The sequence below is a fragment of the Rattus norvegicus genome, chromosome 8 (genome assembly GCF_021556685.1).
Source record: "Rattus norvegicus strain SHRSP/BbbUtx chromosome 8, alternate assembly SHRSP_T2T, whole genome shotgun sequence".
Lineage (NCBI taxonomy): Eukaryota > Metazoa > Chordata > Mammalia > Rodentia > Muridae > Rattus > Rattus norvegicus.
This window is the reverse complement of record NC_141541.1, coordinates 115,444,889-115,472,604: the sequence shown is the minus strand read 5'-3', so window position 1 is coordinate 115,472,604 and position 27,716 is coordinate 115,444,889. Positions and strand designations below refer to the sequence as shown.

At 39.3% G+C, this 27,716-nt stretch overlaps 1 protein-coding gene across 14 annotated transcripts in view; it reads left to right on the top strand.

Annotated features, from left to right (window-relative positions):
- Positions 1-27,716, top strand: part of Dock3 (dedicator of cyto-kinesis 3) — a 355,025-nt gene that overhangs the window by 184,996 nt on the left and 142,313 nt on the right. For all 14 annotated transcript variants that reach the window (XM_087562345.1, XM_087562340.1, XM_087562344.1 and 11 more), the window contains 3 exon segments: positions 8,917-8,998; positions 15,667-15,727; positions 17,271-17,418. In XM_087562345.1, coding sequence (XP_087418471.1) covers positions 8,917-8,998; positions 15,667-15,727; positions 17,271-17,418 — 291 coding nt within the window.

The window sequence follows — 27,716 nt, the reverse complement described above, 5'->3', positions numbered from 1 at the left end:
GCTGGCAAACATTTCTGCAGTATTGGTAGAGAGAACCTACCAATTGGTTTGATCTTTCATATTGTTCATATATTTGCAATGAGATCTGAGTATGTGAACTTCTTTGTTTTAAGAATTATATAGATAGGGCAGAAAAGATGTGTAGGCAAGTTGGGTCTAATATAGGAAATAGCTTGGGTAAAATGAAGTAGTCAGGTGGACAGAAGGAACTGAACTTGTATACAGGATGTGTCTCCTGGTCCAAGCCTGAAGTGCCTAGGGTAGATCTAACTGTGTGAAGAGGTTAGGTATGGTATTGGAGGTTGTGAAGTTAGAATGTGGATTGGGAATAGAGGAAGTCTAGAAATTAGTTATTGTGCAAGCAGGAATAGCCAGACTAGGCCTAGGCACTAGATATGGAGTCCCAGACAACATACTCAGATGTATGCAGGGGAGAGTCAGATTCAATGGACTAGAACTGGAGAAGGGTATGGTAGTCTGACAGGGTGGATAGGTTAGGTAAAGTGCACCAGTGTGTGGGTCAGTGGTAAGCAGGGTGGGTCCTGGTGAAATCTTAAAGGTAAATTGCTATGCAAATAGGGGTGACCTGAAAAATCTAGGGAACTGGACGTTGACCCCAAAACAGACATGGCTGGTTTAGGGGGGCATGTGGAGGAGAAGGTCAGGGAGAATCACCCAGCTAGACCCTGGAAAAGGATGTGCTAGATTCCAAGCTCTAAAAACATGATGAAAGTCAGTGAAGATTTGTTGAAAAAGTAAAAGGGAAGGGCTGGGAAGATTGTAGGAAGAACCTGCGTTTGTTACAGACATGTTCTGATGCCACCAAAATAACTCTGCTCTTTAGTTTTCCTGTGTTTGCAAACAGTAAGATTTTGTTGAGGAGAAGAGGAAAGCAGAAAATAAAAATGAAACTGGAGGCCATGGCACTGGGCTCTGGTTGCTTTTATGAAACAGACCCTTTGGGTATGTTTGCTCTATCCATGTTAATGCAAAGAGAAACTTAAGGAACTTGAAAAATAAAGCTAAACGATCTAAGTTAAGAAATGAGTCTAGGAGGGAATATTAGATGCCCTAATCTGTTAGGATATACAGCGTAGGACAACCGTGGGGCTACTTGCCAGTTTTCAAATACCTGGCCAGTTATCATGAGAGATGCTAAGTGGTGAGCATCTTTCTCTAGTGACTACCAGACAAGAAGCATAAAAACTAAATTGAAAGCGTTGGGAGAATTCAACTGATTTTCTTTGAGGAAACTGCATTTATTTCTAAAACTAAGTCTTTAAGAAAGACTGCAGTTAGGATGAGCAATTTTTGTCTCTGCTTTGTATACCTCATTCACAGAGCTTTTGCTGTGGGGATGAATTAATTGCCAGCAGTGAGGTATATGAATGCAGTGCCACTCAGGAGTTAACAATGTTCAGAAAAGCAAGTGATCTTAAAATAAAGATACGGGGCTGGGGATTTAGCTCAGTGGTAGAGTGCTTGCCTAGCAAGCACAAGGCCCTGGGTTCAGTCCCCAGCTCCGAAAAAAAGAAAAAAAAATAAAGATACATTAGACTTGTCACAGATTCAAATTATGGACTTAAATTTGTTAGACTTGTTTTAAGATATGAAATTAATGTAATTTCAAACAGTGTCTGTCCCTAGTTCATTGTTATAAAGACAACTAAATGTAGGGTTCTCTTGTAATATATCTCACTAGAGAGAAAATAGGGAAACCCATAGTGCAGGCCTATAATTTGAGCACTGGTCAGACAGAGGCAGGAGGACCATTACAGATTTGCTATGTATATTCCAACCTACATAACAAGTTACAAGCCATCTGGAAATAGTCAACATCCTATTTCAACAAAACAAAGGGAAGAATACTAATCATCTCTCTTCTCTTGAAAGAGATCAAGTAGTAAATCAAAATATTTAACCTGTTGTTTAAGGGAAAGAATGACCTGTTGCTGTCATGTGAATATATTGGTGTTGATCAAAATCTATGTGTAGGGTCAGGTGTGATAGTACATACCTTTAATTCTCTTATGATTTATTTATTTATTCACTTCAAAATGGTGCCCCCTCCCAGGGTCCCCCTCACAGAGTTCTTCCCCCTACATCTTCTCCCCTTTGCCTCGGAGAGAGTGCTCTTACTGCACACTCCCCTCCCTGGGACATCAGGTCTCTATAGGAGTATGCACATCCTCCTGCTCTGAGGCCAGACAAGGCAGTCCTTCGCTACATATTGTACCACGGGCCATGGATCAGTCTATGTGTGTATATTTAGTCTCTGGGAGCTTCTGGGAAGGAGTCCAGGTTAGTTGACACTGTTGGTCTTCCTATGGGATCATCTTCCATAGGAGTCCTGAAACTCAGTCTAATGGTTAGCTGCATCTGTCTCAGTCAGCTGCTGGTAGAGCCTCTCTGAGGACAGCCATGCTAGGCTCCTGTATGCAAGCACAACATAGCATCAGTAATAGTGTCAGGGTTTGGTGCCTGCCCATGGGTTGGATCCCTGCATTTCATTTGGACACAAACACTTTTGTGAAATAATTGAAGATGTGTGAGTGATCCCATCCCTGCACTGGGGGCCCTGTCTAATGACTAGAGGTGGCCTCTTTGGGTTCAATTTCCCCACTGTTGGGCATTTCAGCTAAGGCCACCCCCAATGAGTCCTGGGTGCCTCCCCGATCCCAGGTCCCTGGTACTTTCTAGAGGTACCCCTGCTCCATACCCCTGGCAGCTGCAGATTTCCATTCACTCTCCTGGCCCTGAGTGTTTCTTTCCTGTCTCCTCCATCCCATACATGATCCTGCCCCCCTTTTCTCCTCCCCTTCCCCTCTCTTACCCAGGTCCCTCCCTCCCTCTGCCTCCCATTATTATTTTGTTCCCCCTTCTAAGTGTGAAGCATCCTCACTTGGGCCTCCTTCCTTATTTCACTTCTTAAGTTATGAGATATATCATGGGTATTCTGTACTTTTTGGCTAATGCCTACTTATCAGTGAGTATATACCATGTATGACCTTTGGGACCTGGGTTACTTCACTCAGGATTATATTTTCTAGTTCCATTCATTTGCCTGCAAAATTCATGATGTCCTTGTTTTAAATAACTGAATAGTATTCTGTTGTGTAAATGAACCACATTTTCTGTATCCATTATTCAGTTGAGGGACATTTGGTTGCTTCCAGTTTCTGGCTATTATGAATAAAGCTGCTATGAACATAGTGGAGTACATATCCTTGTGATATTGTGGAACATCTTTTGGGTATATCCTCAGGAGTGATATAGCTGGTTCTTTAGGTCTACATCTCATGAAGACTAATATCCAAAATATATAAACTCAAGAAGTTATACTCCAATAAACCAAATACGCCAATTAAAAAAATGGGCTACAAAGCTAAACAGAGAATTCTCAACAGAGGAATCAAATGTCCAAGAAACACTAAAACTCAGGTGACAGCAGATGCTGGTGAGGATGTGGAGAAAGAGGAACACTTCTCCACTGTTGGTGGAATTGCAAACTGGTACAACTACTCTGAAAATAAGTCTGGAGGTTCCTCAGAAAATTGGACATTGTACTACCTGAGGACCCAGCTATACCACTCCTGGGCATATACCCAAATGATGCTCCACTATGTTCATAGCAGCCTTATTTATAATAGCCAGAAGCTGTAAAGAATCCAGATGCTCTTCAACAGAGGAATGGATACAGACAATATGGTACATCTACACAGTGGAGTACTACTCAGCTATCAAAAACAATGACTTCATGAAATTCATAGGCAAATGGATGGAACTAGAAAATATCATTCTGAGTGAGGTAACTCAATCACAAAAAAAACCACACACACACATGGTATGCACTCATTGATAAGTGGTTATTAGCCCAAAAGCTCAAATTACTGAAGATACAATCCACAGACCCCATGAAGCTCAAGAAGGATGACCAAAGTGCAGGTGCTTCAGTCCATCTTAGAAGGGGGAACAAAAATATTCATAGAAGGAGATACAGAGACAAAGTTTGGAGGAGAGACTAAAGGAATGGCTATCCAGATACTGTCCCACCTGGGGGTCCAGCCCATATACATACACCCATCAAAGCCAGACAATATTGCTGATGTCATGAAGTGCATGCTGGCAGGAACCTGTTAGAGCTCTCTCACAGTCAACGACTGAACTGAGAACGGGGTCCCCATTGGAGGAGTCAGAGAAAGGAGTGAAGTAGCTGAGGGAGCAACCCCATAATAAGAACCCCATAAGAACAACAATACCAACCAACCAGAGCTCCCAGGGACTAAACCATCATCCAAAGAGTGCACATGGACAGAGCCATGGTTCCAACTGCATATGTAGCAGAGGATGGCTATGTTGGGCACCAATGGGGGGAGAAGCCCTACATGCTGCCAAGGCTGGACCCCCAGTGCAGGGGAATATCAGGGCTGGGAGGTCGGAAGGGTTGGGTGGATGGGTTGGGGAACACCCTCAAAAAAGAAGGGGGAGGGGCATAGGGGTTTATGGACGGGAAACAGGAAAAGAGGATACCATCTAAAATGTAAAATTTAAAAATCCAATAAAAAATGTTTATAAAAAGGTTTGGCCCTGTTGGAGTAGGTGTGTCACTGTAGGTGTGGGCTTTAAGACCCTCATCCTAGCTGCCTGGAAGCCAGCATTCTGCTAGTAGCCTTAAGATGAAAATGTAGAAATGTAGAACTGGGAAAGGGAGTAACATTTGAAATGTAAATGAAAATGTCCAACAAAACAAAAAAAATGTTCAACATCCTAAGTAAGGGAAATGTAAATCATGATGACCCAGAGCTTCTACTCTATACCAATCAGAAAGGCTAAGGTCAAAAACTTAAGCAAAAACATACGCTGGAGAAGATGTGGAGAAAGGGGACACTGGTACATAGATGGTGGGATTTCAAAGTGGTATGACTCTGGAAATCAATCTGGTGGTTTCTCAGAAAAATTGGAAATAGTTCTACCTGAAGTCCCAGCTATACCACTACTGGCACATACCTTTAATTCTAACTCTGGAGGCAGTGGAAGTGAATGTCTGTGAGTTCAGTAATATTCCTCTACATAGTAAGTTCCATCCCAGCCAGGAATATATCATGAGATGCTGTTTTTTAAAAAAGAAAATCTCAAGAATCAATTTGTCTTGTGACCATAATTACTTTTAAACCTCAGAGAAATGTAAGCAGTTATTCAGTTTAATGATATTTTTCCCCACTTACTTTTCATTCCTGTTCATTCGTTGGTGAAGGAGCTATTCAAATCTTTTTTTTCATGTTTTTGTCTTTTCCATGTGTATGTGTGTGCAGTATATGTGTTTGCATGTATGTGGGTACAGTTGTATGTGGGGATGAACATATGTGTATAGAGGCCTGAGGTTGAGATCAGTTGAGATCTCTGTCTGTCTGTGTCTATGTCTCTCTCTTTCTGTCTCCCCCCCCCCTCTCTGAGGGAGGAGTACAAAGTCTCTCTCAATTGTTTCTAGAGCCTACTAGAGTCTAGTTAACCATGTTGCTCAGGGATTCTCTGTTCCTGCCTTCTGCCTTCTAAGGCTGGAATTACAGGAGAGGCATATTTATATAGATTCTGCGGATCCAAATCTCTGTCATCTTGCTTTCATAACAAACACTTTAACCATTGAACCATCTCCACCCTTCCTTTTCCATTTTTAAATAGATTTTTCATATCATTGAATTGAATTCTTTATATATTCTCAATACAATTCTTTCTTAGATGGATGTTTGGTAAACATTTTTTCTCAGTACCTCATTATTTCATCCTAGCGTCCTGTTTCAAAAAGGAGATAGTGTATAAAATTTATCATGCCTGTGATTTATAACATCTTCCTAATAATTTCAGGCCACAAAGTGTTTTCAGTTGTATGTTAAACATGAAAACATAAATTTCAGCAGGATATAAGACTTTATTTTTTATCCTGTATTTTGACTTTATTTTCTATTATTTTATAATTTGACCTGTTAAATATTTAAGTATGTAATTCATTCAAGTTAATTGTTATAGATAAGGATGAAATTCATTTTTAATATGAATTATTAAGTACTATTTGTTAATCTACTGTGCTTCTTCCTGGATGTTTATTTATTTGTATATGTTATTTTTGTGTCATATATGTGTGTATGTGCCATGTGTGTTTCCCCTGGCAAAGGGTGGGTGTTAAATCCATGGAACTAATATTATAGGCAGTTGTGAGCTGCTCAACATAATAAGAGTTGGGAACCAGGCTGGAGAGATGTCTCAGTGGTTAAGAGCACTGACTGCTCTTCCAGAGATCCTGAGTTCTTAGCAACCACATGGTGGCTCACAACCATCTGTAATGAGATCTGATGCCCTCTTCTGGTGTGTCTGAAGACAGCTACAGTGTACTTATATATAATGAATAAATAAATCTTTAAAAAGAAAAAAAGAATTGGGAACCAAATTCAGGTCTTTGGCAAGAGCAGCAAGTGCCCTTAACCACTTAGATAATTGTCCAGTCCCATACTTATCTCTTGTAATTGTCTTGGTAACTTTATTAAGAGACATTTGACTATGTCCATGTGGGTTAGACCTTCCTTGACTACATGTGACTATTAACTAAAAATACATACATCACTCTCCATTCACAACAGTGCTTTTCAGAGAGCTGTAGCTTTGTTGTTTGAAGTTCTCTTTTCCCACACAGCAATCCTTCTCTAGTGTTCCACTAAGACAGCTCTTCCCAAAGTCATCACAAGATTCTCTTTTCAAAAACCTTTTTTTTTTTTTTTTGGATCTTTTTTTCGGAGCTGGGAACCGAACCCAGGGCCTTGCGCTTCCCAGGCAAGCGCTCTACCACTGAGCTAAATCCCCAACCCCTTCAAAAACCTTTTTGTTGGTTCTTTGTGAATAACACATCATGTACGCCAGTCCCACTTATTTCCCCATCGCCTTGTACCCGCCCTCCACCCTTGCAACCCCCTCCCTCAGTTTTGTTGTAGAAAGTGCAGTGTGTCCGTGCGTCCCACAGAACCCTTCAGACGCCTTTGCTTGCGGATGTTCACTGCAGTGATTTCCTCATCCGGGCGAGGCCTGTAGCGTCTTGCCACTCTTGATGCTGGAACGCCATTATTCTGAAGTCTGGCACACAGGTCTATCCTTTGCTCAGGTGATTCTCTACAGTCTTGACTGAAATAGCATCCCTTTGTCCTTATTTTTCTTCTGTGTTGATGTTTGTCATCTAGGTTATTTTTAACATCTATTTCTTAAATCCCAATACCTTTAGGATTCTGTAAAAAGTCTCTTTTCTTCTCATTCTGAGGGGATCCCTGCAGGTATCCAGGCAGAGAGTAAATCCTGAGAAGAGAGAAGAATAAAAGCTGGTGCAGATTGACTCCATCAATCTGGATCAGACTTTGGGGAGCTTTAATGACAGGCAGTTTACTCCCAGTGGATTTAAGCCCAGTATAATTTGGGGGGAAAAAGCTTCCTGGTAATACTACCAGTGGTATACAAGGAAGTACAGTTATACATTGAAACTCAACTGTTCATATCTGTATGTCATTTCTTCTAAGAAGATGGGCTCTAGCTTAAGTTGCGAGGGTTAGGCCATCAAGTAGACACACAGAGGTCATTTATGCTTTTGGTCACCTCTGGTCCTGGTTGTAGGAGCTCAATGTGGCTGGCCCAACAGATAACTCAGATCAGCAGACTATTAATCACTTTCTGTTCTTAGCTTTCTGCGTGAAAGAACAGGTTTTTAATCTTTCCCATTGGAAAGACAATCCAGTGTGCTTAACATTTCTGGTTTCTCTAGAGCTCTCTGTAGACTCAAGGACCTTCCATACTATGCTCCCTCATTCTATATGTATTTCTTTCTTATTTTCATCTACTCCTTCTGGAGAAGACCCTCAAATTTACAACTTTTTATACTTGGTTATGGACATCTATCTACTAGGTCCAAAACCTTTGTGTATATATTTTATTCACATTTGTCTTCCCACATAGAACATACTACCTCATAGAAATTTATAACTCTTTTTACTTAGTAAGCAAATAAGTATATGAAAAACTATCAAACTTGAGAGCATATATCTTATTATTCTAAATGTAATATTTTAATGCCACCCTTTTGCTAATATCACCACATTTAATGAGTATAGCTAGGCACATAAAGAGAGTACATTACTTTATAATCACATAGTTTGTTTCCACTGTGGCTTAGTGTTCCCATTACAGTTGGTAAGGAGCCTCAGGAGAAAGAGGCAGGAAGAAGATTTTGATCTGGGATGGGAAGAAGTTTAGAGAGCAAGGGAATATTTCTCTAAATTTTGCAAATGCTGTTTTTGATGTGTTTTATTCCATAATTTCCTACAGGAATAGTCTATATGAATTGAGATATTTACTGGCTCTGTTAAATTCTGATTGCAGGAAGAGGAAAAATACTTACAAAGACTTAAAGGTTAAAAAACAGTATATAATACTTAAAGCCCTAAAAAAATTCTCCAGAGTTATATATATGAAGCTGAAAAATGGATAATATAGCTTCTTTTAGATGTAGTGTGGTACATCTTTTTACAGTGATCTAAGTGCTCAGGTCAAGGAACAAGGCTACTACAATAACAACTGTAGAATTGACCTAAGCTGCTTTTGAGGAGAACTTTTGGAAGAGTCTAAGCTCGTTGCTGCTCTCAAGACGCTCACAACTTTAGAGGACTAGACATACAACCTCAACCCATAGACTAAACATCTATGAGGAGGTTAAGACTATCTCTTGCAAATTGCTTGGCCCAACAAATAAGGTATTTTGCTGATACACATGGTTTTATACTTGCCTAGCATAATAAGCTATTTCCCAAGCCTTTAGGAATTTTTCTGTATATGGCTAGAATATGTAGCTCGTTATATTTTTCTGTCTCTTTCTTTCCTACATTTCAGTGAACGGTTTCTGGTGAGACTGAACAAGAACGGTGGGCCAAGGAATCCAGAGAAGATAGAAAGAATGTGTGCCCTTTTTACAGTATGTGCAAATTCTCTTTACCCTTTATGTGCTGACTCTAACCAATGGCCTTCTGTAGGGATATTGTCACTCTGGAAACAAACATTACTTCATATTGCCCCCACCTCCACTGGTGAGAATAGAAATTGAATTATGTTTCCTTCAAGCTTTAATGAAATATTTGTAGAGACCTTAAATTAGCTATGGATTTTAATTGAAATTTTATTTGAAAAATCAAGTAGTTTTTACTAATGTAGATGTTATAAACTATTGCATACAAAATCTATGATGTCCATGGCATCTGCCAGATCTACAGATTAGAGGAGCCTGTTAGTAAATGCATATAAACTAGCCAGTCCTCTGCTGCATAGCAAATGGAGCATCATTTCCTACTCTCATCTGCACTTTAGATTTTCCCAAATAACCTTGTTTTTACTCCTGGTCTTCACTCATAAAGCCATCATCTCAGAAGGCAAATTTACTCATTTAAACTAAATCTCATACTATACTGCCTTTTGTGTTCTCCAAACCAACTTTATTTATTTTTACTAAATAAAAACTGTCTACATTTATTAATTTGAATTAATTTATTGAGGACGAAAACAGAGTGTGACACAATTTAAAGCACTTGGACCCTTGTAGGTTCTTTGACCTATTTCAGTGATAATTAAGATATTCCAAGCTCACTGGGTAGGCATAGTTGGCTTATGTCTGTTAATAACTATCTAGTTAGAAGACAGAGGTTAGAGGATTGGCAAGATGCTAACAAAAACCAAACACAACAAAACAAAAAGCTTCTTGAGCTCAAGAAGCTGTGATAATCTCTTAGTGTTAGTGGCCTTGCATGTGGCCCTATGACTTGTAGATGGAGAGACATTTTACAACTGACATGATGCCTCTTAAAGGCAAAGAGCGTTCATCTGAAGATCTAACATGTGACTAATTTCTTCACCCGATTTCAGATCATCTACTACAATCTTTCTAAATGTCAAATGAGGGTGCTGCAGAATGAGAAACTGCATTCACAGGAATAGCTTTCAGTGAAGATGCTCTCAGTGCTCTCTATATAGGGGAAACAAATGCTGCAGATGTACTGCAAATCTAGCTAAGCTCAAATAATGTTTTTCCATGTCTGAGCTCAGCATTGAAACCCTACATTATCTCCTAGAAAATGTAGGAAGAAGGAACAGAGAAGGCAAACCCATGATAATTATTGAGGGAGTTAAAATGGCTAATCTGGAAAGAGAAATACATTCTATTAATCACCAAACAGAAAGAGTCTAGATTGTAGTGAAGGAATTTATATTAACTGAGGACTTTGAACTGAGAGTGCCTGACAGAGGTCTTTTTGAGGCCTCATTTCTAAAACAAAGAGAATGTCTCAGAAGAGGCTTTGCTAGACTTTGAAACCCTCATATTTTCTGGTAAAACAAAAACTTTTGGCCTGTTTAAATAAGAGCTAAGTATGTAAGTAAGCTCTTGTTGAATTCTTACAAACGAATGATCCTTGTCTCATGAAAATTGAACTTGATTATGAAGATTTTAATGTAATCACAGTAAGTCAAAATTTTTATTTAGCACTTTAATTTATCTACATGAGCCCAGAGCTCAAACTCTAGTGTTACCTGTATAAATAAAATGTGCATAACACTCATGATATGCTCCTCTTCTGCCACAGTGCTGTTAAGTATACTACTCTATGGTTTCCTTTGGCGTACAGCTCTGGATTCTTAAAGTTCCCATGCATTATTAAAGGAGTATTTACGAAGTTTTAAATAATATTTTATTAATTCCTTAAGAATTCTATACATGTTGTTTTTATCATATTCACCCTGTTCCCTAAATTCCTCCATAGTAATACCCACTCCTTCTCCCAACTTTGGGTCCTCAGTAAAAAACATTGAGTTTAATTTGTGCTGTCTGTATGCTCGTGGGGGTGTGGCCACACGAAGGAGTACTGTTGGTAATGATGCTAAACACTTTCAAGAGTGGGTTACCACTAAGTTACACTACATAGATGGAACTGTTTCCTTTGAAAATATATCCAACCTTCTATATACTTAAGTAATATGTAAATTTTAATCAAAGAATGAACATAAAACATATGGTAATGTTGTGCTTCTAATTTCTAATATTTAGTGTATATGATATTAAAAATAAAAATAGTATTACCTGAAAAGTATCATGTAAAATTCTATTTTTATTTTTATTAAACTTTTTAAAGATTTATGTGTACCAGTGTTTTACATAACACACACACACACGCACACACACACACACACACACACACACACACACACACACACACACACCATGTGAAAACCTAGTATGTGCAGATGGCATTTGATCTCATGGAACTAGAGTTGATATGATTGTGAGCCACCATGTAGGTTCTGAGAAATGAGCTTCATTCTCCGTTAGAACAGCAAATGCTCTTAGCCACCGATCAAACTCTGTAACCCCCAAATTTCCATTTTTAAATTAGAGAAATGTGCAAAATGGAGTTCAGTACATCCATTCAATATTAAAAGATAACTTTCATGTAAAAATATATCTTTGTGATACCAGAGAAACCTATTTTGTTCTGTAGATTTTTGTTACTTAATTCAGTTACTAATTTTTAAGAACTTGGCAATATATGGTAACCATTTAGACTCCAAACTTCACCCTGACCTTTCTCTATGACCTTTCAGTATCTTCCTGGTTCTGTTGTTTGTTCAGAGCCATTCAGCAGGACAGAACTGGGACTAAAGTAAGGCAAGCAACACACAGAATCCCGGGAGTGAGAGAAGCCTCTTTACATCTTGTGCCTTAGGTTGCTTGTTTGTTTCACATTAATTTTAGTTTAATAAAAGGATGTAAATCAAGAAACATGGTGACTCTGCATTTATAAGCTAACCCAAAATCATGTCTACTCTTTTTCCCTTATTAATAGAAAGACAAACATGTGAGACCACCAAAAAACGAAAGATGGACAAGAAATGGTGCTGAGGGGATTTTTTATTATTATTATTATTATTATTATTATTATTATTATTATTATTATTTTAAATTGCTTTATTTATTTACTTTCCAAATGTTGCCATCCTTCCTGGTATCACCTCCAAGAGTTTTCCACCCCATCAACACTCACTCCCCATTGACTCTGAGAGGGTGCTCCCCTCCCACTACCACCCTAACCCACCCCCCACATCTATCCCCCTTTCCTGGGGCATCAGGATTAGGCTTATCCGCGTCCACTGAGGCCAGTCAAAACAGTCCTCTGCTACATATGTCCCAGGGGCCATGGGGCAGCCCATGTGTACTCTTTGATTCGGGGCTTAGTCTCTATGGGCTCCCAGGGGTGCCAGCTAGTTGCTACTGTTGGTGGTCTTCCTGTGGGGTTGCCATCCCCTTCAATCCTTCCCCTAACTCTTCCGTAGGGGTTCCCAACCTCAGGCCAATGGTTGTCTGTGAGTATGTGCATCTGTCTCAGTCAGCTGCTGGTAGAGCCTCTCAGAGGACAGCCATGCTAGACTTCTGTCTGCAAGCGCAACATAGCATCAGTAATAGTGTCAGGATTTGGTGCCTGCCTGCCCATGGGATAGATCCAAAATTTGGTCAGTCACTGGATGGGCCTCCTTCAGTCTCTGCTCCATTTTTGTTCCTGCATTTCTTCCAGACAGGAACAATTCTTCAATTTTTGAAGATACATTGGTGAACCCTGTCCCTACACTGGGGGCCCTATTTAATGACTAACAGTGGTCTCTTCAGGTTCCATCTCCCCACTGTTGGGCATTTCAACTCAGGTCACCCCTATTGAGTCCTGGGAGCCTCTCATATCCCAGGACTCTAGGACTTTCTAGAGGTTCAACCCACTCTCTACCCCCTACCCCTGGCAGCTCCATATTTCCATTCATTCCCTTGGCCCTCTGGACTTGTCTCCTGTTTCCCCCATACCTGATCCCATCCCCCTTTAGCAATCCCCTATCCTTCTTCCACCCAGATCCCTCCCTCCCTCTGCTTCCCATGATTATTTTGTTTCCCCTTCTAAGTGGGATTGAAGCATCCTCACTTGGCCCTTCCTTCTTGTCTCCCTGTGTTCTTAGTTATGGCTGAACACCTGTGAGGCAGTTAGGCTGTGGGAGTTGGGGGTGGGGGAACAGGCACACTGATCTGCAAAGAATTCAGGTAGAGATGCAGACAGGAAAGAAGGTGAGGCTCAGACAGAGCAGGCTCGATGGGCTGGGAAAGGAAGCTAACCTGTATGGTTCTGAAGTCTCAGGTCTAATGGAGGTGGCGGGGGGGTGGGGGTAGAGGCAGCAGGAGCATGGAGGTCCTCCTGAGGTAACAGACGGCTAAGAGCAGCTTGGCTTGGCCCAGAGGACTGAGCCAGCAGGAAACATGGGTCAGGGAAGGGAATTTTACCTGTATGTCTCATGATTCTCAAGGTCTGATTGGGATTTTTCTAGAAGTGAAAGCATGAAAACCTGACTCATGAAAGACAAAGGTCACTCTGTCAGGCATTACTAAGACACAGTAAGCTGCAAGTGGGATACCTGATGGCGAATCTGAAACACAATAGATGGTAGGTAGGTGGGTGGGTAGGTAAGTAAGTAGGTAGGTAGGTAGACATGTATATGAATATGTATGAAGTATAGATACAAGTTTTACTATTTGTAGTGTGATGCTCTAAATAGGGAAATAACAACTGTTATTCACAGTGTGTTCTAAATATAAAAATTTAGACTGATCTTTGTAACTCTAGCTTTAAAGTTTCTGATTTGGAATCAGATTTGTTTGCTTAAAAGATCTTTAAAATTTCCAATAAAATTATTTTCAGGGCCAGTAAGATGGCGCAGTGGATAAATGTACTTGCTGCCAAGCCTGATGACCCGAGTTTGAGTCTAGCTCCCACGTGGTAGGAGGAGAAAACTGACTCATGCAAATCGTTCTCTGACCTCCACATGCCTTCCACCAATCACATGATCCCTCTATAAATAAATAAGTGAAAAAAAGGAAAATATTTTCAACATTATAACTTGGTACCGATAATAACAATAAATATCTAAATTTTAACCCAAATTTTTATCAAGATTTCACTAAGACCAAATTAAACTCATTTACAGAAAATATGGCCAGTGTATAACAATCATGTGGGGACAGTGGAATGAATATAAAGTTAGTATAGTATACATATTTAGTATAATTAGGTATTAATGAGCTTTTAATATCTTGCTTCACTTTATTGCATGGAACATTTATCTTTTATATCACAAAATGTTTTTACATGATGACAGAATAAACATGGATGATTTTCATTGTGAAACTTTTATAGCTACTTTATTAGGTTATCTAAATGAGAGCTAGACGAATACTATCAATAAAAGAATATTTTAAAGGAGTATGATATTCATTTCACTATATAAGTATTTTAAGTTTTTATTTTAATAAAAATTTTCATGCATTATATTTTAGTATTTCTCCCTCCCCCAAAATAGTCTCAAGATTTTTCCCACCTTTCTTACCTATCTTAACCTCATGTTCTTTCTCTCTCTCTCAAAAAAAAAGAAAATTAAAATGAAACAAAAGACCCAGTAAGACAAAAAAAACAAATAACAAAACAAAATGAAACACACATTCCTACACACACACACACACACACACACACACACACACACACACACACACACACACACACACACACAGTTTCTTTTAGAGTGTGGTTCATATACCAGTGACATTCCCATAGGAGAAAACTGATTTTCTCTTCTCTGCCAGATTTCAATTGCAAATAGCCTCTTAATTAGAAGTGGGACTTTGTGTCCACTTCTTCTGAGATTTTTGTATGGTTGAACCTGTGCAGGTCTTATAGGTGCTATGATAGTCTCTGTGAGTTCATAAACACATAAGTTCTTGTTGTGTTTGGAAGATACTCTTCCTTGGAATCATCCAGCATGTCTGGTTCTTACAGTCTTTCTTCCTCTTTGGCATAGATCCCTGAGCCTTGAGGGGAAGGGCTTGATGAAGACATCCCATTTAGGACTGAGTTCTCCAAAGTCTCTCATTCTCTGCACACTATCCAGTTCTGGGTCTCTGTGTCAGTTCCCATTTATTGCAAGAAGGCATTTCTCCTTTGAGGGCTGAGCAAGACACTTACACACAGGTATAGCAGTATGCCATTGGGGATCATTTTATTGCTGTGTTCTTCTAGCAAAATGACAGCAGTAAGTTTTCCCCTAGAGCCCACAACTTACCTAGCTCTTGGCCATTAGAGCAGTGTCAGGAATGAAATGGACCTTAAATCCAATCAGAAAGTGGTTGTTATTTCTAACATTTGTGTCACTGTTGTACCAACATTTTCTGTATACAGGCTGCTGGTGTAAATAATGGGTTTTGTACCTGTTTGATATCGATGATTGTAGCATGTAGAGTACTTCCAGCATCAGGAACACTAGTTAGGAGTGTTAAACGTCTAGTTAAGCACCAGCTTGATCTTTCATTGTAAGTAGTGTTTTCAATAATAGGGCCTCTCCTCTGTATAAATCTCGTATGTATTAAATGTTGAATTCTATAATCTCCCTTCTCCCACCTGTAGTAATATACTGAAAGCAAACTACTAATAAAGTTCAAATGAAATTTGAACTAAAGGAAATTTATGTTTCTGAGCATTATTTGTTGAGATTTACTTATTCTTTTTCTTTCCTTAGGATCTGAGTAGCAAAGACATGAAGAGAGATTTATACATAGTTGCCCATGTGATCCGAATAGGTATTGTACACTTTAGTTGTTCTCGTGATTAAGACTGTCCAAACTTAAGATACATATAGCTATCTATCTGAACTTTGCCTTTCCTGCTATTTCCCAGCTCAGGATTAGAATCTATTTATTTGTTTGTTTGTTTGTTTTAAAGCTTTTCCATTAAGCTCAACTGCAGCAGTAGCTGGATTTGATGCAAATGCATGCATGTTTTCCCATTTCAGATCTTTTGTTCTTTCTTGCTTTTGGACCCAAACTTTGTATTTTAAGTGGTTTGCTTTTTTATTTTCTTCCTGACATGCTGCCTTCTTCCATGTATGTCTTTCTCCTCCAGAGTCTGCAGAGATACTAGAGTGCCTGCTGGTCACATGATGTTTGCCCTGTGTTGTAGTTTCTGTCCAGAATTATGCCCTGTACCATTTCCCTCAAAATCAGAGTCATTGCCACCACTGCAAATGAGTAGCAACTCATTTCTATTCAAACTGAGATGAAAGGACTGGGCTCTTCATTACTGCTCCATTGTTGATTGTCCATACATATTTCAGGTTTGGGTGGCATGACTAACCAAGTTTTCCTTCATAGTATAAGTTCTAGAGTACGGTGCTCAATTTTGTCAAAAATGTTTAATCCTTTGACAATATAACAAGTATTTTGCCTTTATGAAATATTTGTTGAAATCTTGGCTTTTGTAAGTCCTCGTGTCACTGTTGGGACAGACTTGCTCACTTGAAGGAACAAGCAACCACTGACAACCAAGATCTCTCTCATTTCCACAGTGGCTCAGCAGTGACTTCAAGTATTAGAATTTTGTTAGAGGAAGAACACAGTGTCCTCTCTCCTGTGTATACAGTTTATGCTCGCAGCTAAAAATACTGAAGTTTGGGGCTTACAACCCCTTAAAAACAACAGTGCCAACTAAGCAGAGCTCTCAGGAACTAAGTCACTACCCAAAGACTGTACATGGACTGACCCATGGCTTCAGCTGCATATATAGCAGAGGATAGCCTTGTTGGGCACTAGTGGAAGGAGAAGCCCTTGCTCTTGCCTAGGCTGCCCCCCCCCCCAGTGTAGGGGAATGTCAGGCGGGAGGAAAGGAGGTGATTGGGGAAGGGAACACCCTTATAGTAGAAGGGGAGGGGGATGGGATAGGGGGCTTATCTCCGGGAAACCGGGAAAGGGAATAACATTTGAAATGTAAATAAAAAAAATCCAATTTAAAAAAAATACTGACGTTCTTCTGTCATTAGTATGGCCATTAAGTTTAAATCTCTCAACACACTGATTTTTCTAAGAAATTCAAGTCATTATTTTTATTTGATTAATAAATGCACAGTTGGTGTTCATTGACTGATTTTGACACAGAAAACGGGCTTAGACCAGAGGTTAATTTGGTGTACTTGTACATGGATATCCTTAGGTGACTCACTTCTGCTCCTGACTCTTCTTAGAGGATATCCTAGGTACCTGTAGCTCTGATGTCATTGGGTGATAATTAGAAGATGTTAGAAAGGAGCATGGATTCTCTGTGTAATTGCCATTTTCTGCTGTACCCAAGGCCGGATGCTCTTGAATGACTCCAAAAAGGGTCCTGCTCACCTGCACTACAGGCGACCATATGGCTGTGCAGTTCTCAGCATTTTGGATGTTCTACAGTCACTAACAGAATTAAAAGAAGAAAAGGATTTTGTTCTTAAGGTTTACACGTGAGTAATCCTACATATCAGGAATAATGATTTGCAGCATGCCCTGAGATAATAGCAGTTTTCAAGCCTTGTGAACATAGACTTACCATATGGAGTATAGAGAGGTTAGTGGGAGAGCAAAGATTTTGATCTAAAGTTTTAAAGGTTCTGGAAATTTTAACTTTGCTATATTTCTTAGTTACTAAAACACCTGAACTTGGAACCTTCTATCCTAAAGTGAAAGTCTGATAGTACACATTTCTTGTTCATGTTATAATACTCATTTTCTCTGTAGAATAAGTCAACTTTATTATGTATTTTTAGAAAAGCTAACAATATAATTTCTTATGTAACTTAGATACAAAAATCTTCTTTATGTGATACTTGCCTACCTGTTATTGCTTTTGAGGTAGCCAAGAATGCAGATTATTTAAAAGAATTATTGAGTTCAGGTTATGATGTATTTGAAGAAAAGCCAAAACTTTTGAGGATCCAAGATCTTTCTTTTCTGCTACCACAGATATCTTTGTCACATCCAACATGGCATGGGACTGTTTTTTTTTTTTTTGTTTTTGTTTTTTGTTTGTTTGTTTTTTGGTGGTATACTTTTATTTTTTTTTCTTTTTACTCTAAATTTCTTTTTTTTTTAATTTTTCTTTTTTTTTTTATTAACTTGAGTATTTCTTATATACATTTCAAGTGTTATTCCCTTTCCCGGTTTCCGGACAAACATCACCCTCCCCCCTCCCCTTCCTATGGGTGTTCCCCTCCCAAACCTCCCCCCATTGCCACCCTCCCCGCATAGTCTAGTTCACTGGGGATTCAGTCTTAGCAGGACCCAGGGCTTCCCCTTCCACTGGTGCTCTTACTAGGATATTCATTGCTACCTATGGGGACAGAGTCCAGGGTCAGTCCATGTATAGTCTTTAGGTAGTGGCTTAGTCCCTGGAAGCTCTGGTTGCTTGACATTGTTGTACTTTTGGGGTCTCGAGCACCTTCAAGCTCTTCCAGTTCTTTCTCTGATTCCTTCAACGGGGGACCTATTCTCAGTTCAGTGGTTTGCTGCTGGCATTCGCCTCTGTATTTGCTGTATTCTGGCTGTGTCTCTCAGGAGCGATCTACATCCGGCTCCTGTCGGTCTGCACTTCTTTGCTTCATCCATCTTGTCTAATTGGGTGGCTGTATATGTATGGGCCACCTGTGGGGCAGGCTCTGAATGGGTGTTCCTTCAGTCTCTGTTTTAATCTTTGCCTCTCCCTTCCCTGCCAAGGGTATTCTTTTTCCTCATTTAAAGAAGGAGTGAAGCATTCACATTTTGATCATCCGTCTTGAGTTTCGTTTGTTCTAGGGATCTAGGGTAATTCAAGCATTTGGGCTAATAGCCACTTATCAATGAGTGCATACCATGTATGTCTTTCTGTGAGTGGGTTAGCTCACTCAGGATGATATTTTCCAGTTCCAACCATTTGCCTACGAATTTCATAAACTCGTTGTTTTTGATAGCTGAGTAATATTCCATTGTGTAGATGTACCACATTTTCTGTATCCATTCCTCTGTTGAAGGGCATCTGGGTTCTTTCCAGTTTCTGGCTATTATAAATAAGGCTGCGATGAACATAGTGGAGCACGTGTCTCTTTTATATGTTGGGGCATCTTTTGGGTATATGCCCAAGAGAGGTATGGCTGGATCCTCAGGCAGTTCAATGTCCAATTTTCTGAGGAACCTCCAGACTGATTTCCAGAATGGTTTTACCAGTCTGCAATCCCACCAACAATGGAGGAGTGTTCCTCTTTCTCCACATCCTCGCCAGCATCTGCTGTCACCTGAGTTTTTGATCTTAGCCATTCTCACTGGTGTGAGGTGAAATCTCAGGGTTGTTTTGATTTGCATTTCCCTTATGACTAAAGATGTTGAACATTTCTTTAGGTGTTTCTTAGCCATTCGGCATTCCTCAGCTGTGAATTCTTTGTTTAGCTCCGAACCCCATTTTTTAATAGGGTTATTTGTTTCCCTGCGGTCTAACTTCTTGAGTTCTTTGTATATTTTGGATATAAGGCCTCTATCTGTTATAGGATTGGTAAAGATCTTTTCCCAATCTGTTGGTTGCCGTTTTGTCCTAACCACAGTGTCCTTTGCCTTACAGAAGCTTTGCAGTTTTATGAGATCCCATTTGTCGATTCTTGATCTTAGAGCATAAGCCATTGGTGTTTTGTTCAGGAAATTTTTTCCAGTGCCCATGTGTTCCAGATGCTTCCCTAGTTTTTCTTCTATTAGTTTGAGTGTGTCTGGTTTGATGTGGAGGTCCTTGATCCACTTGGACTTAAGCTTTGTACAGGGTGATAAGCATGGATCGATCTGCATTCTTCTACATGTTGCCCTCCAGTTGAACCAGCACCATTTGCTGAAAATGCTATCTTTTTTCCATTGGATGGTTTTGGCTCCTTTGTCAAAAATCAAGTGACCATAGGTGTGTGGGTTCATTTCTGGGTCTTCAATTCTATTCCATTGGTCTATCTGTCTGTCTCTGTACCAATACCATGCAGTTTTTATCACTATTGCTCTGTAATACTGCTTGAGTTCAGGGATAGTGATTCCCCCTGAAGTCCTCTTATTGTTGAGGATAGCTTTAGCTATCCTGGGTTTTTTGTTATTCCAGATGAATTTGCAAATTGTTCTGTCTAACTCTTTGAAGAATTGGAGTGGTATTTTGATGGGGATTGCATTGAATCTGTAGATTGCTTTTGGTAAAATGGCCATTTTTACTATATTAATCCTGCCAATCCATGAGCATGGGAGATCTTTCCATCTTCTGAGGTCTTCTTCAATTTCTTTCCTCAGTGTCTTGAAGTTCTTATTGTACAGATCTTTTACTTGCTTGGTTAAAGTCACACCGAGGTACTTTATATTATTTGGGTCTATTATGAAGGGTGTCGTTTCCCTAATTTCTTTCTCGGCTTGTTTCTCTTTTGTATAGAGGAAGGCAACTGATTTATTTGAGTTAATTTTATACCCAGCCACTTTGCTGAAGTTGTTTATCAGCTTTAGTAGTTCTCTGGGACTGTTTTTAGTATTCTTCAACCAGGGGATCTAACTTATAGATGAATTCCCTCTTCTCATGGCCCTTGTTCAAGAAAAAGTAGAAAAGGAACTAATAGAAGAAACATGGACCATCAGTTTATAGACTGTCTTTGTTTATAGGGAATCCAGAAAGAAATAGTAGTCTTAAAAATGATTAGTGATGAATTTAGTGAGTTTTTGTTTTGCTTTTTTTTTTTTAATAGTGAAGATGTTTTGAAACTGTTTCCAGCTTGGAACTCAGTGTGTGTCCCAAGCTGGCTTCTAGCTAATGACCATCTTCCTGTTTCAACTTCCAGGTTGGTGGGATTGCGGTCACAAGTGACTGTACCCATTTTTTACTGAGTTTTTAAAACAAGTGTATATCTGATAATTGTTAATATTTATCTTATTTCATATGTGTGAATATTTTTCTGCATGTATGCAAGTATACTGTATTATGCCTGCTATTTGCAGAGGTTGGAAGAGGGCTTTGGATTCATCCCCTGGAACTGGATTTATGGATAACAGTGAGCCACCATGTGTGCGCTGGGAATCAAACCCAGATCCTCTGCAAGCATAGCCAATGCTTTTAACTAAAGCCCCTATGTCTGTCAATGTTTTTTATTTTATTTTTCTTGGATATTTTATGTATTTACATTTAAAATATTATCCTCTTTCCCCTTTCTCCCATACCCCCTCCAGGGGGAGGATGAGGATGCTCATCCTTCTATGAGGATGCTCCCACTCCCACCCACCCACACCAACCTCAACATCCTGGCATTACCCTACATTGGGGAAATGAGCCTTCACAAGACCAAGGGCTTTTCCTCTTAATAAAGCTGGACAGTGCCATCCTCTGCTACATATGCAGCTGGAGCCATGCATTCTTCCATATATACTCATTGGTTGGTGGTTTAGTCCTTGGGAGCTCTGGTGGTATCTGGTTGATTCGTATTGCTGTTCTTCCTATGGGTTTGCAAACCCCTTCAGCTCCTTCAGTCTTTTCTCTTAACTCCTTTACTGGGATCTCCTTGTTCAGTCCAATGGTTAGCAGCAACCATCCTCATCTGTATCAGTAGGGCTCTGGCAGAGTCTCTCAGGAGACACCCGTATCTGGCTCCTGTCAGCAAGCACTTCTTGGCATCAGCAATATTGAGTGGGTTTGTGACAGCACATGGGATGGATCCCCAGGTGTGGCAGTGTGTCTGGATGACCTTTCTGTCTACTCTTTGTCCCTGTATTTCTTCCATGAGTATTTTGTTCTCCCTTCTAAGAAGGAATGAGGCATCCACATTTTGGTCTTCCTTCTTCTTGGGCTTCAAATGATCTGTGAATTTTTTTTAAGTATTCTAAGCTTTTGGGCTAATATCCACTTATCAATGAGTGCATACCATTTGTGTTCTTTTGTGATTGGGTTATCTCACTCAGAATGATATTTATGCACTGTGGAATCCTTTCAGGATTAGTAACTTAAATCTGTATCATCTGATTCAGATCTGAGCCCAGCCCTCAGAAGAAGGAGTGTTTTTCAGTACATTTCAGGTGATGTTTGATGGTTCAATTTAATCGTAAACCTAAAGGCTTTACTAATTTCTAATAATGCTTTAGCCTTTGCTAGGGTAGAATTTTCTAAGTATGAAAATCTGTTCTGCAGATTTAATCAGTAATTGGCAAAATTACCTCTTTAATTGTTAGCATTCTCATTTTTTAATATTATGCAGAGTCAATCTTTACTAGAGAAAATTCAAACCTCCTATCTCTTCCAGGGCCAGTACTATGCTTTATTGTATTTTGAAATACCATATTTCATGTTGCAAGATACCATATCTATCTATGTATCTTATCTTTCTTTCTTTCTTTCTTTCCCCCTTCCTTCCTTCCTTCCTTCCTTCCTTCCTTCCTTCCTTCCTTCCTTCCTTCCTTCCTTTCTTTCTCTCTCTCTCTCTCTCTCTTTCTTTCTTTCTTTCTTTCTTTCTTTCTTTCTTTCTTTCTTTCTTTCTTTCTTTCTCTTTTTCACTTTACATCCTGCTTGCTCACTGTCCCTTTCCTGGTCACTCCCTCCCATAATCCTTCACCCCTTCCCTACCTCCCCTTCTCCCCTGAGCAGGTGGATCCACCCCTGGGCATCCCCCCAACCTAGCACTTCAAGTCTCTGCAAGGCTAGAGGTTTCTTCTCTCACTGAGTCCAGACAAGGCAGCCCAGCTAGAACATATCCTACATACAGGCAACAGCTTTTGGGATAGCACCCATTCCAGTTGTTCTGGACCCACATGAAGACCAAGCTGTGCATCTGCTGCATATGTGGGGGAGGCCTAGGTCCAACCCATGTATGTTCTGTGGTTTGTGGTTCAGTCTCTGAGAGCCCCAAGGGTCCAGGTTAGTTGATTCTGTTGGTTTTCCTGTGGATTCCTATCTCCTTAGGGACTGCAGTCCTTTCTCTTTTTCCATAAAAATCCCCAAGAGTAAGTGAGCACCCTCTCAGAGGCCAAGTGGAGGGGTGACAGGATCAAGAATTCTCAGAAGGACTGGGAAGGGGGGCAACATTTGGAATGTAAATAAATAAAATAGTTTAATAATAAAAAAGAAAGAAACATGTTACCTAATATGATGTAGTCATTACTTAGTGTTTATGAACAATAAAACTAAATTTACTACTTGAAAAAAAAGAGTTCCCAAGCTCCATCCACTGTTTGGCTGTGGGTGTCTGCACCTGTCTGAGTCTGTTGAGTTAGGACAGCCTTTTAAGAAACTGAAACATGAAAACTAGGTGCTTCACTGAGTCAAATACCTTACAATAAATAAATAAATAAATAGCCACCATATGCATTTCAGTCTGATAAAAATATCATGTTACTTGTTACTTAGAAGGATAAAGGGTCACAAGCAGGAAAATACAAGCTGTTAGGCTTTAGGAAACTAAAGACAAGGAGTGCCAGGAACTGAAGCCAATATTTGGAAGGGATAGGTATTCATAAATAATGAATTTGACCAAATACAAGAAGATTCTGAGTACATAATGACCACTTTTCAATTTCACAATGATAAAAGCTTAAGCAAACATTTATATAGGGACAATTTTAATAAAATGAATCTTACAAATAAATATTTTATATTATTTGTTACATAAAATTTATTGTAAATGACATACTCTGCCTCATACTGTCAAATTGAAAAGTGTTGCTTATTCTCTATCCTCACATTTTATGAAAAAAATGTTATGAATTCATCATGTGTAGCCATGCCATCATGGCTTTGCTATCAGTAAAACCACTTTCTGCATTAACTGACAAGGTTTTCCAAGGAACACAATTTTTGCTTCCATAGGGCTCCTTTTTGATGTATCCTTTGATTCCTTAATGATACTCTCTCATTTGGGAACACTATAATCTGATCAAAGTAATCATGGGAGGTCCTTATTGTTATTGCCATTTTTATAGAGGAGTAAATTGATGTTAATTGTTTTCTGGAGACATAACAGCAGAAGTTCATAGACTTAGAATTTGAACCCAACTCCTCTTTTTTTTTTTTTCATTTAAATAGGTGTAGTTTATTAATGCACACACCAATACAGTTCAACCAGAGCAACAGCTCACAACTGTGTACTGGACATTGCTAGGCCCAGCACATTGCAAAATCCACATGGGCTCATGCACAAGTGCTAGAAATGCTTCGGTCTATGGGCCGTGACTCAGGCCATTTTACATAATTGTTCCTATTTTCCTTGAATCTATTGGGTCCTATGTGAAGAATACACTTGGGGAACTTGTTAAGATTAACAAACCTCATAACATACAGAACATAACAGGGTATGTGACCAGCACCACACAGTTCAACGTCAGAGTTTTTTGTTCTTTGTTAGTGTTTTTCTTGGCATCCATGATGTGGAGGCGTATTACAGAACAATAGGAAAGAGCTGGCTGCTGTGTAACAAATTTGCTGCTATTAAGGTAGGTATGGGGGGCAAGACCTCAGCAGTAGCCCTTAAGATGGGAAGGAGATGATGTGTTTGATAACTGAAAGGAGCTGCCTCAGCTGTGTTTCTCTGCCTGCTCAGTGCCCATTCAACATCACTCTGTCCCTGAAGAGGAACTCAAGGTCTGCCCCCTGCTGCCTGTGAGCCAGGAAGAGGCACAGAAAGGCAAGGCCACAGCACTGGTTTCCAATCCCTCAGTAATGCTGGATTTCCAATAATGTACTTGTATACACAAATACAGTGTGGTAAGATACAATAGATACTAATCATTTCTCACATAGAGCAGCAGTTGATTGACTACAACTAATTCTATTAAAAAAAGAAACCTGGCTCTTGTAGAAATATACAAAGAAATATCTAGGATGGTGGGGGATGAATTCTGCCATGGACTGAACTCGTGGAAGTGTGAACCCAACTCCTCTTACTTCATTCTGTCAGCACATTTTTCTGTTTCACATTTCAAGTATGCGTGTGTTACACTGGCAAGAACGTACATTTAGAACCTCAATGATACAGATTCATGGGACAGCCGTATGACTTTGAATCTACCTTATACCTCTCTGAACCTCAGTTCTTTCTAAGGTGGAGATCATGGGACCTGTTTCAAAAGACTAAATCTTGTAAGATGATGTCCATAAAATAACCATCATAGGTGACATTGACTATTTTCTACAGTCAAACACTGTGGTAAACATTTGGCGTGTTAACCTACTTAATCTTCACATACACTTGGTGCTCCTCTAAAGTTTCACCTTCTACGCCTAGCACAAAAGGCCTGTTCAGCTAATGGAGTTTCTCAGCAATCTCAGCTTACCAAGAAGGAGTTGCTTTGGTCTCGCACTTCTTGGCAGCCCCTCCAACTCAAAATACTCACATTTCTCATGCAGCATGGCACTAGGTCTGTGAGAAGAGGGTGCTTCAGACTCAACCAGCAGCACAGACGCACAGCCTCTTCCTTTTAGTTGAGACACAAAGATGTGTTTGTGCTCTAAACAATTTCTGTCAGGACAATAGAGGACAGATACATGTCATGAGGACACATCTAAAATCAATTAGATTGGTCAGTTTATATCACCCTGGTCTGAGAGACTCCATTTGATTAGTCAGGTCATTTTTATAAGACTATGGACTTTTTAAATTCATCCTTCTTAATTCATATTTCTCCTTTTACACTAAAAGTAAAGGCATCATGAACTAACTTAGTATTGATGGTGTTCCTCAATATGTAGGTTACCACCCCTTTTCTAACAAGATCTTCAACTAAATAAGATTAAGTAGATCCCAAAATGAATACATAAAATTTTAGTCAGTATTAAAAGTAATTAAGTCAGGCCTTAACCAGAATTTAATAGTTACTATTAGAAGGAGGCAGACAAGATGGGAAGCATGATGTGAGAGTAAGGCTCTCTGGCTTCTCCTGCTCTCTCTATCTGCCTTTGGGACCAACCAGACCTATGTCTGGACTCCTGTTCCACCTTGGTCTCCTTATCTGAAAAGATGGGCAGGTAAAATACCACAGTGCTGTTTTTTTCATTTTGGAAATGAACACAACAGTTATTGGCCTTTCACAGGCACTCTTAAAAATGCAAACTCATTTGTCTTAACAGCCCTTAAAATATTTTAAATGATGTTTTTGGGATACCTAACCAGAGAAATATGAGTGGATATATATCAGAAACCCAGAAATGAAGAGGATAATAAAATAGTAGGGAAGAAATAAATAATAAGTGAGAAGAGTGTTATAAACTCTGTTGAACCTACACACTTGCCTTGTGCTTCTGGATGCTTGGAGAATCCATGTGGAAAGTAGAAGTTTTCTGTTCCTCTAATTTAATCCCTGGACATGCTGCTCAGTTATCTATGCTTGTTGTCCTATTTTGAAGAAAATGGGCTACCACAGCACTACATAGACGATGACATCTTTCATGCATCTTATAAGTGAAGACAAACTATTGACATCAGTAATCAGACTCTACATATTAATTTGATTGGGTATATCATAATCATGTTTGATTTTAATCATGAATCATTTGATTATTTAATAAATGCTCATATTTAAATTCTTTATAAAATATCCTAGTGATTGGATAAAATATACTGATGAAGCTACATCCATCTAAATAAAATGATTTGAATAGCTTCCCTTTATCCTTACCCCATACTTAACGTCACTCATACCCTCATCCTCAGGTACACAGTGAGCATATTTATTACTAGTCATTTGCCTTGAAATATACCCTCAACATGTTAGCCTTTGCTCCTGAATCATAGCAGTGAAATTTGCCCCATACATTACAGATGTCCCTCAGCGCAAGGTCTGCCCTCATTGAAATCCATCATCACTAATGTATAGGAATAGTTTTTTTTTTAATTGGGTAATTTCTGTTTCACCTTCCTCTAGAGACTTGTCTTTGATACTTAAGCATAGAGTACCAGTCTGTTCTGGGTTCTTTGTTCTTCCTTCCTGCCTAGTTTGTTCCGGTTTCTTTTTTAATGCCTTTTTTCTTTTGCCTAGTACTTACTCCTTATATCTGTTCTCATATTTCTGAGGCCTATAATGCTCATATATTCTTGGTGCTTTCTCTATTCTCTTTTATTTTTAAATCATTTTCTTTTTCATAACTCTATGAGTTAGATTTGGTACATGCTTCTAATTCCTCAAGAGAATGAGGAAGGACGATCTTGAGCTGTATGTCAGTCACCCTGAGCTATGGTGTGAGACCTTGTCTCAAAAAAAAAATCATAACAACAAAAGAAGTATAGGCCAGAATTATCTATGTAGTTCTTGAAAACTGAATCCAAGAACACATCAAAATGATCATCCATCATGATCAAGTAGGCTTCATCCCAGAGATGCAGGGATGGTTCAATATATGGAAATCCATCAACATAATCCACTATATAAACAAACTTAAAAAAAACTTTATAATCATCTCATTAGAATCTGAGAAAGCATTTGACAAAATTCAACATCCCTTCATGATAAAAGTCTTGGAAAGATCAGTAATTCAAGGCCTATACCTAAACCTATTAAAAGCCATATACAGCAAACCAGTTGCTAACATTAAACTAAATGGAGAGAAAGTTGAAGCAATCCCACTAAAATCAGGGACTAGACAAGGCTGCCCACTCTCTCCCTACCTATTCAGTATAGTACTTGGAAGTTGTAGCCAGGAATAAAAAGAGGTCAAAGGGTACAAATTGGGAAAGAAGAAGTGACTTAAGTGACCCCAAGAATTCCACCAGAGAACTCATACAGGTGATAAACAGCTTCAATAAAATGTCTG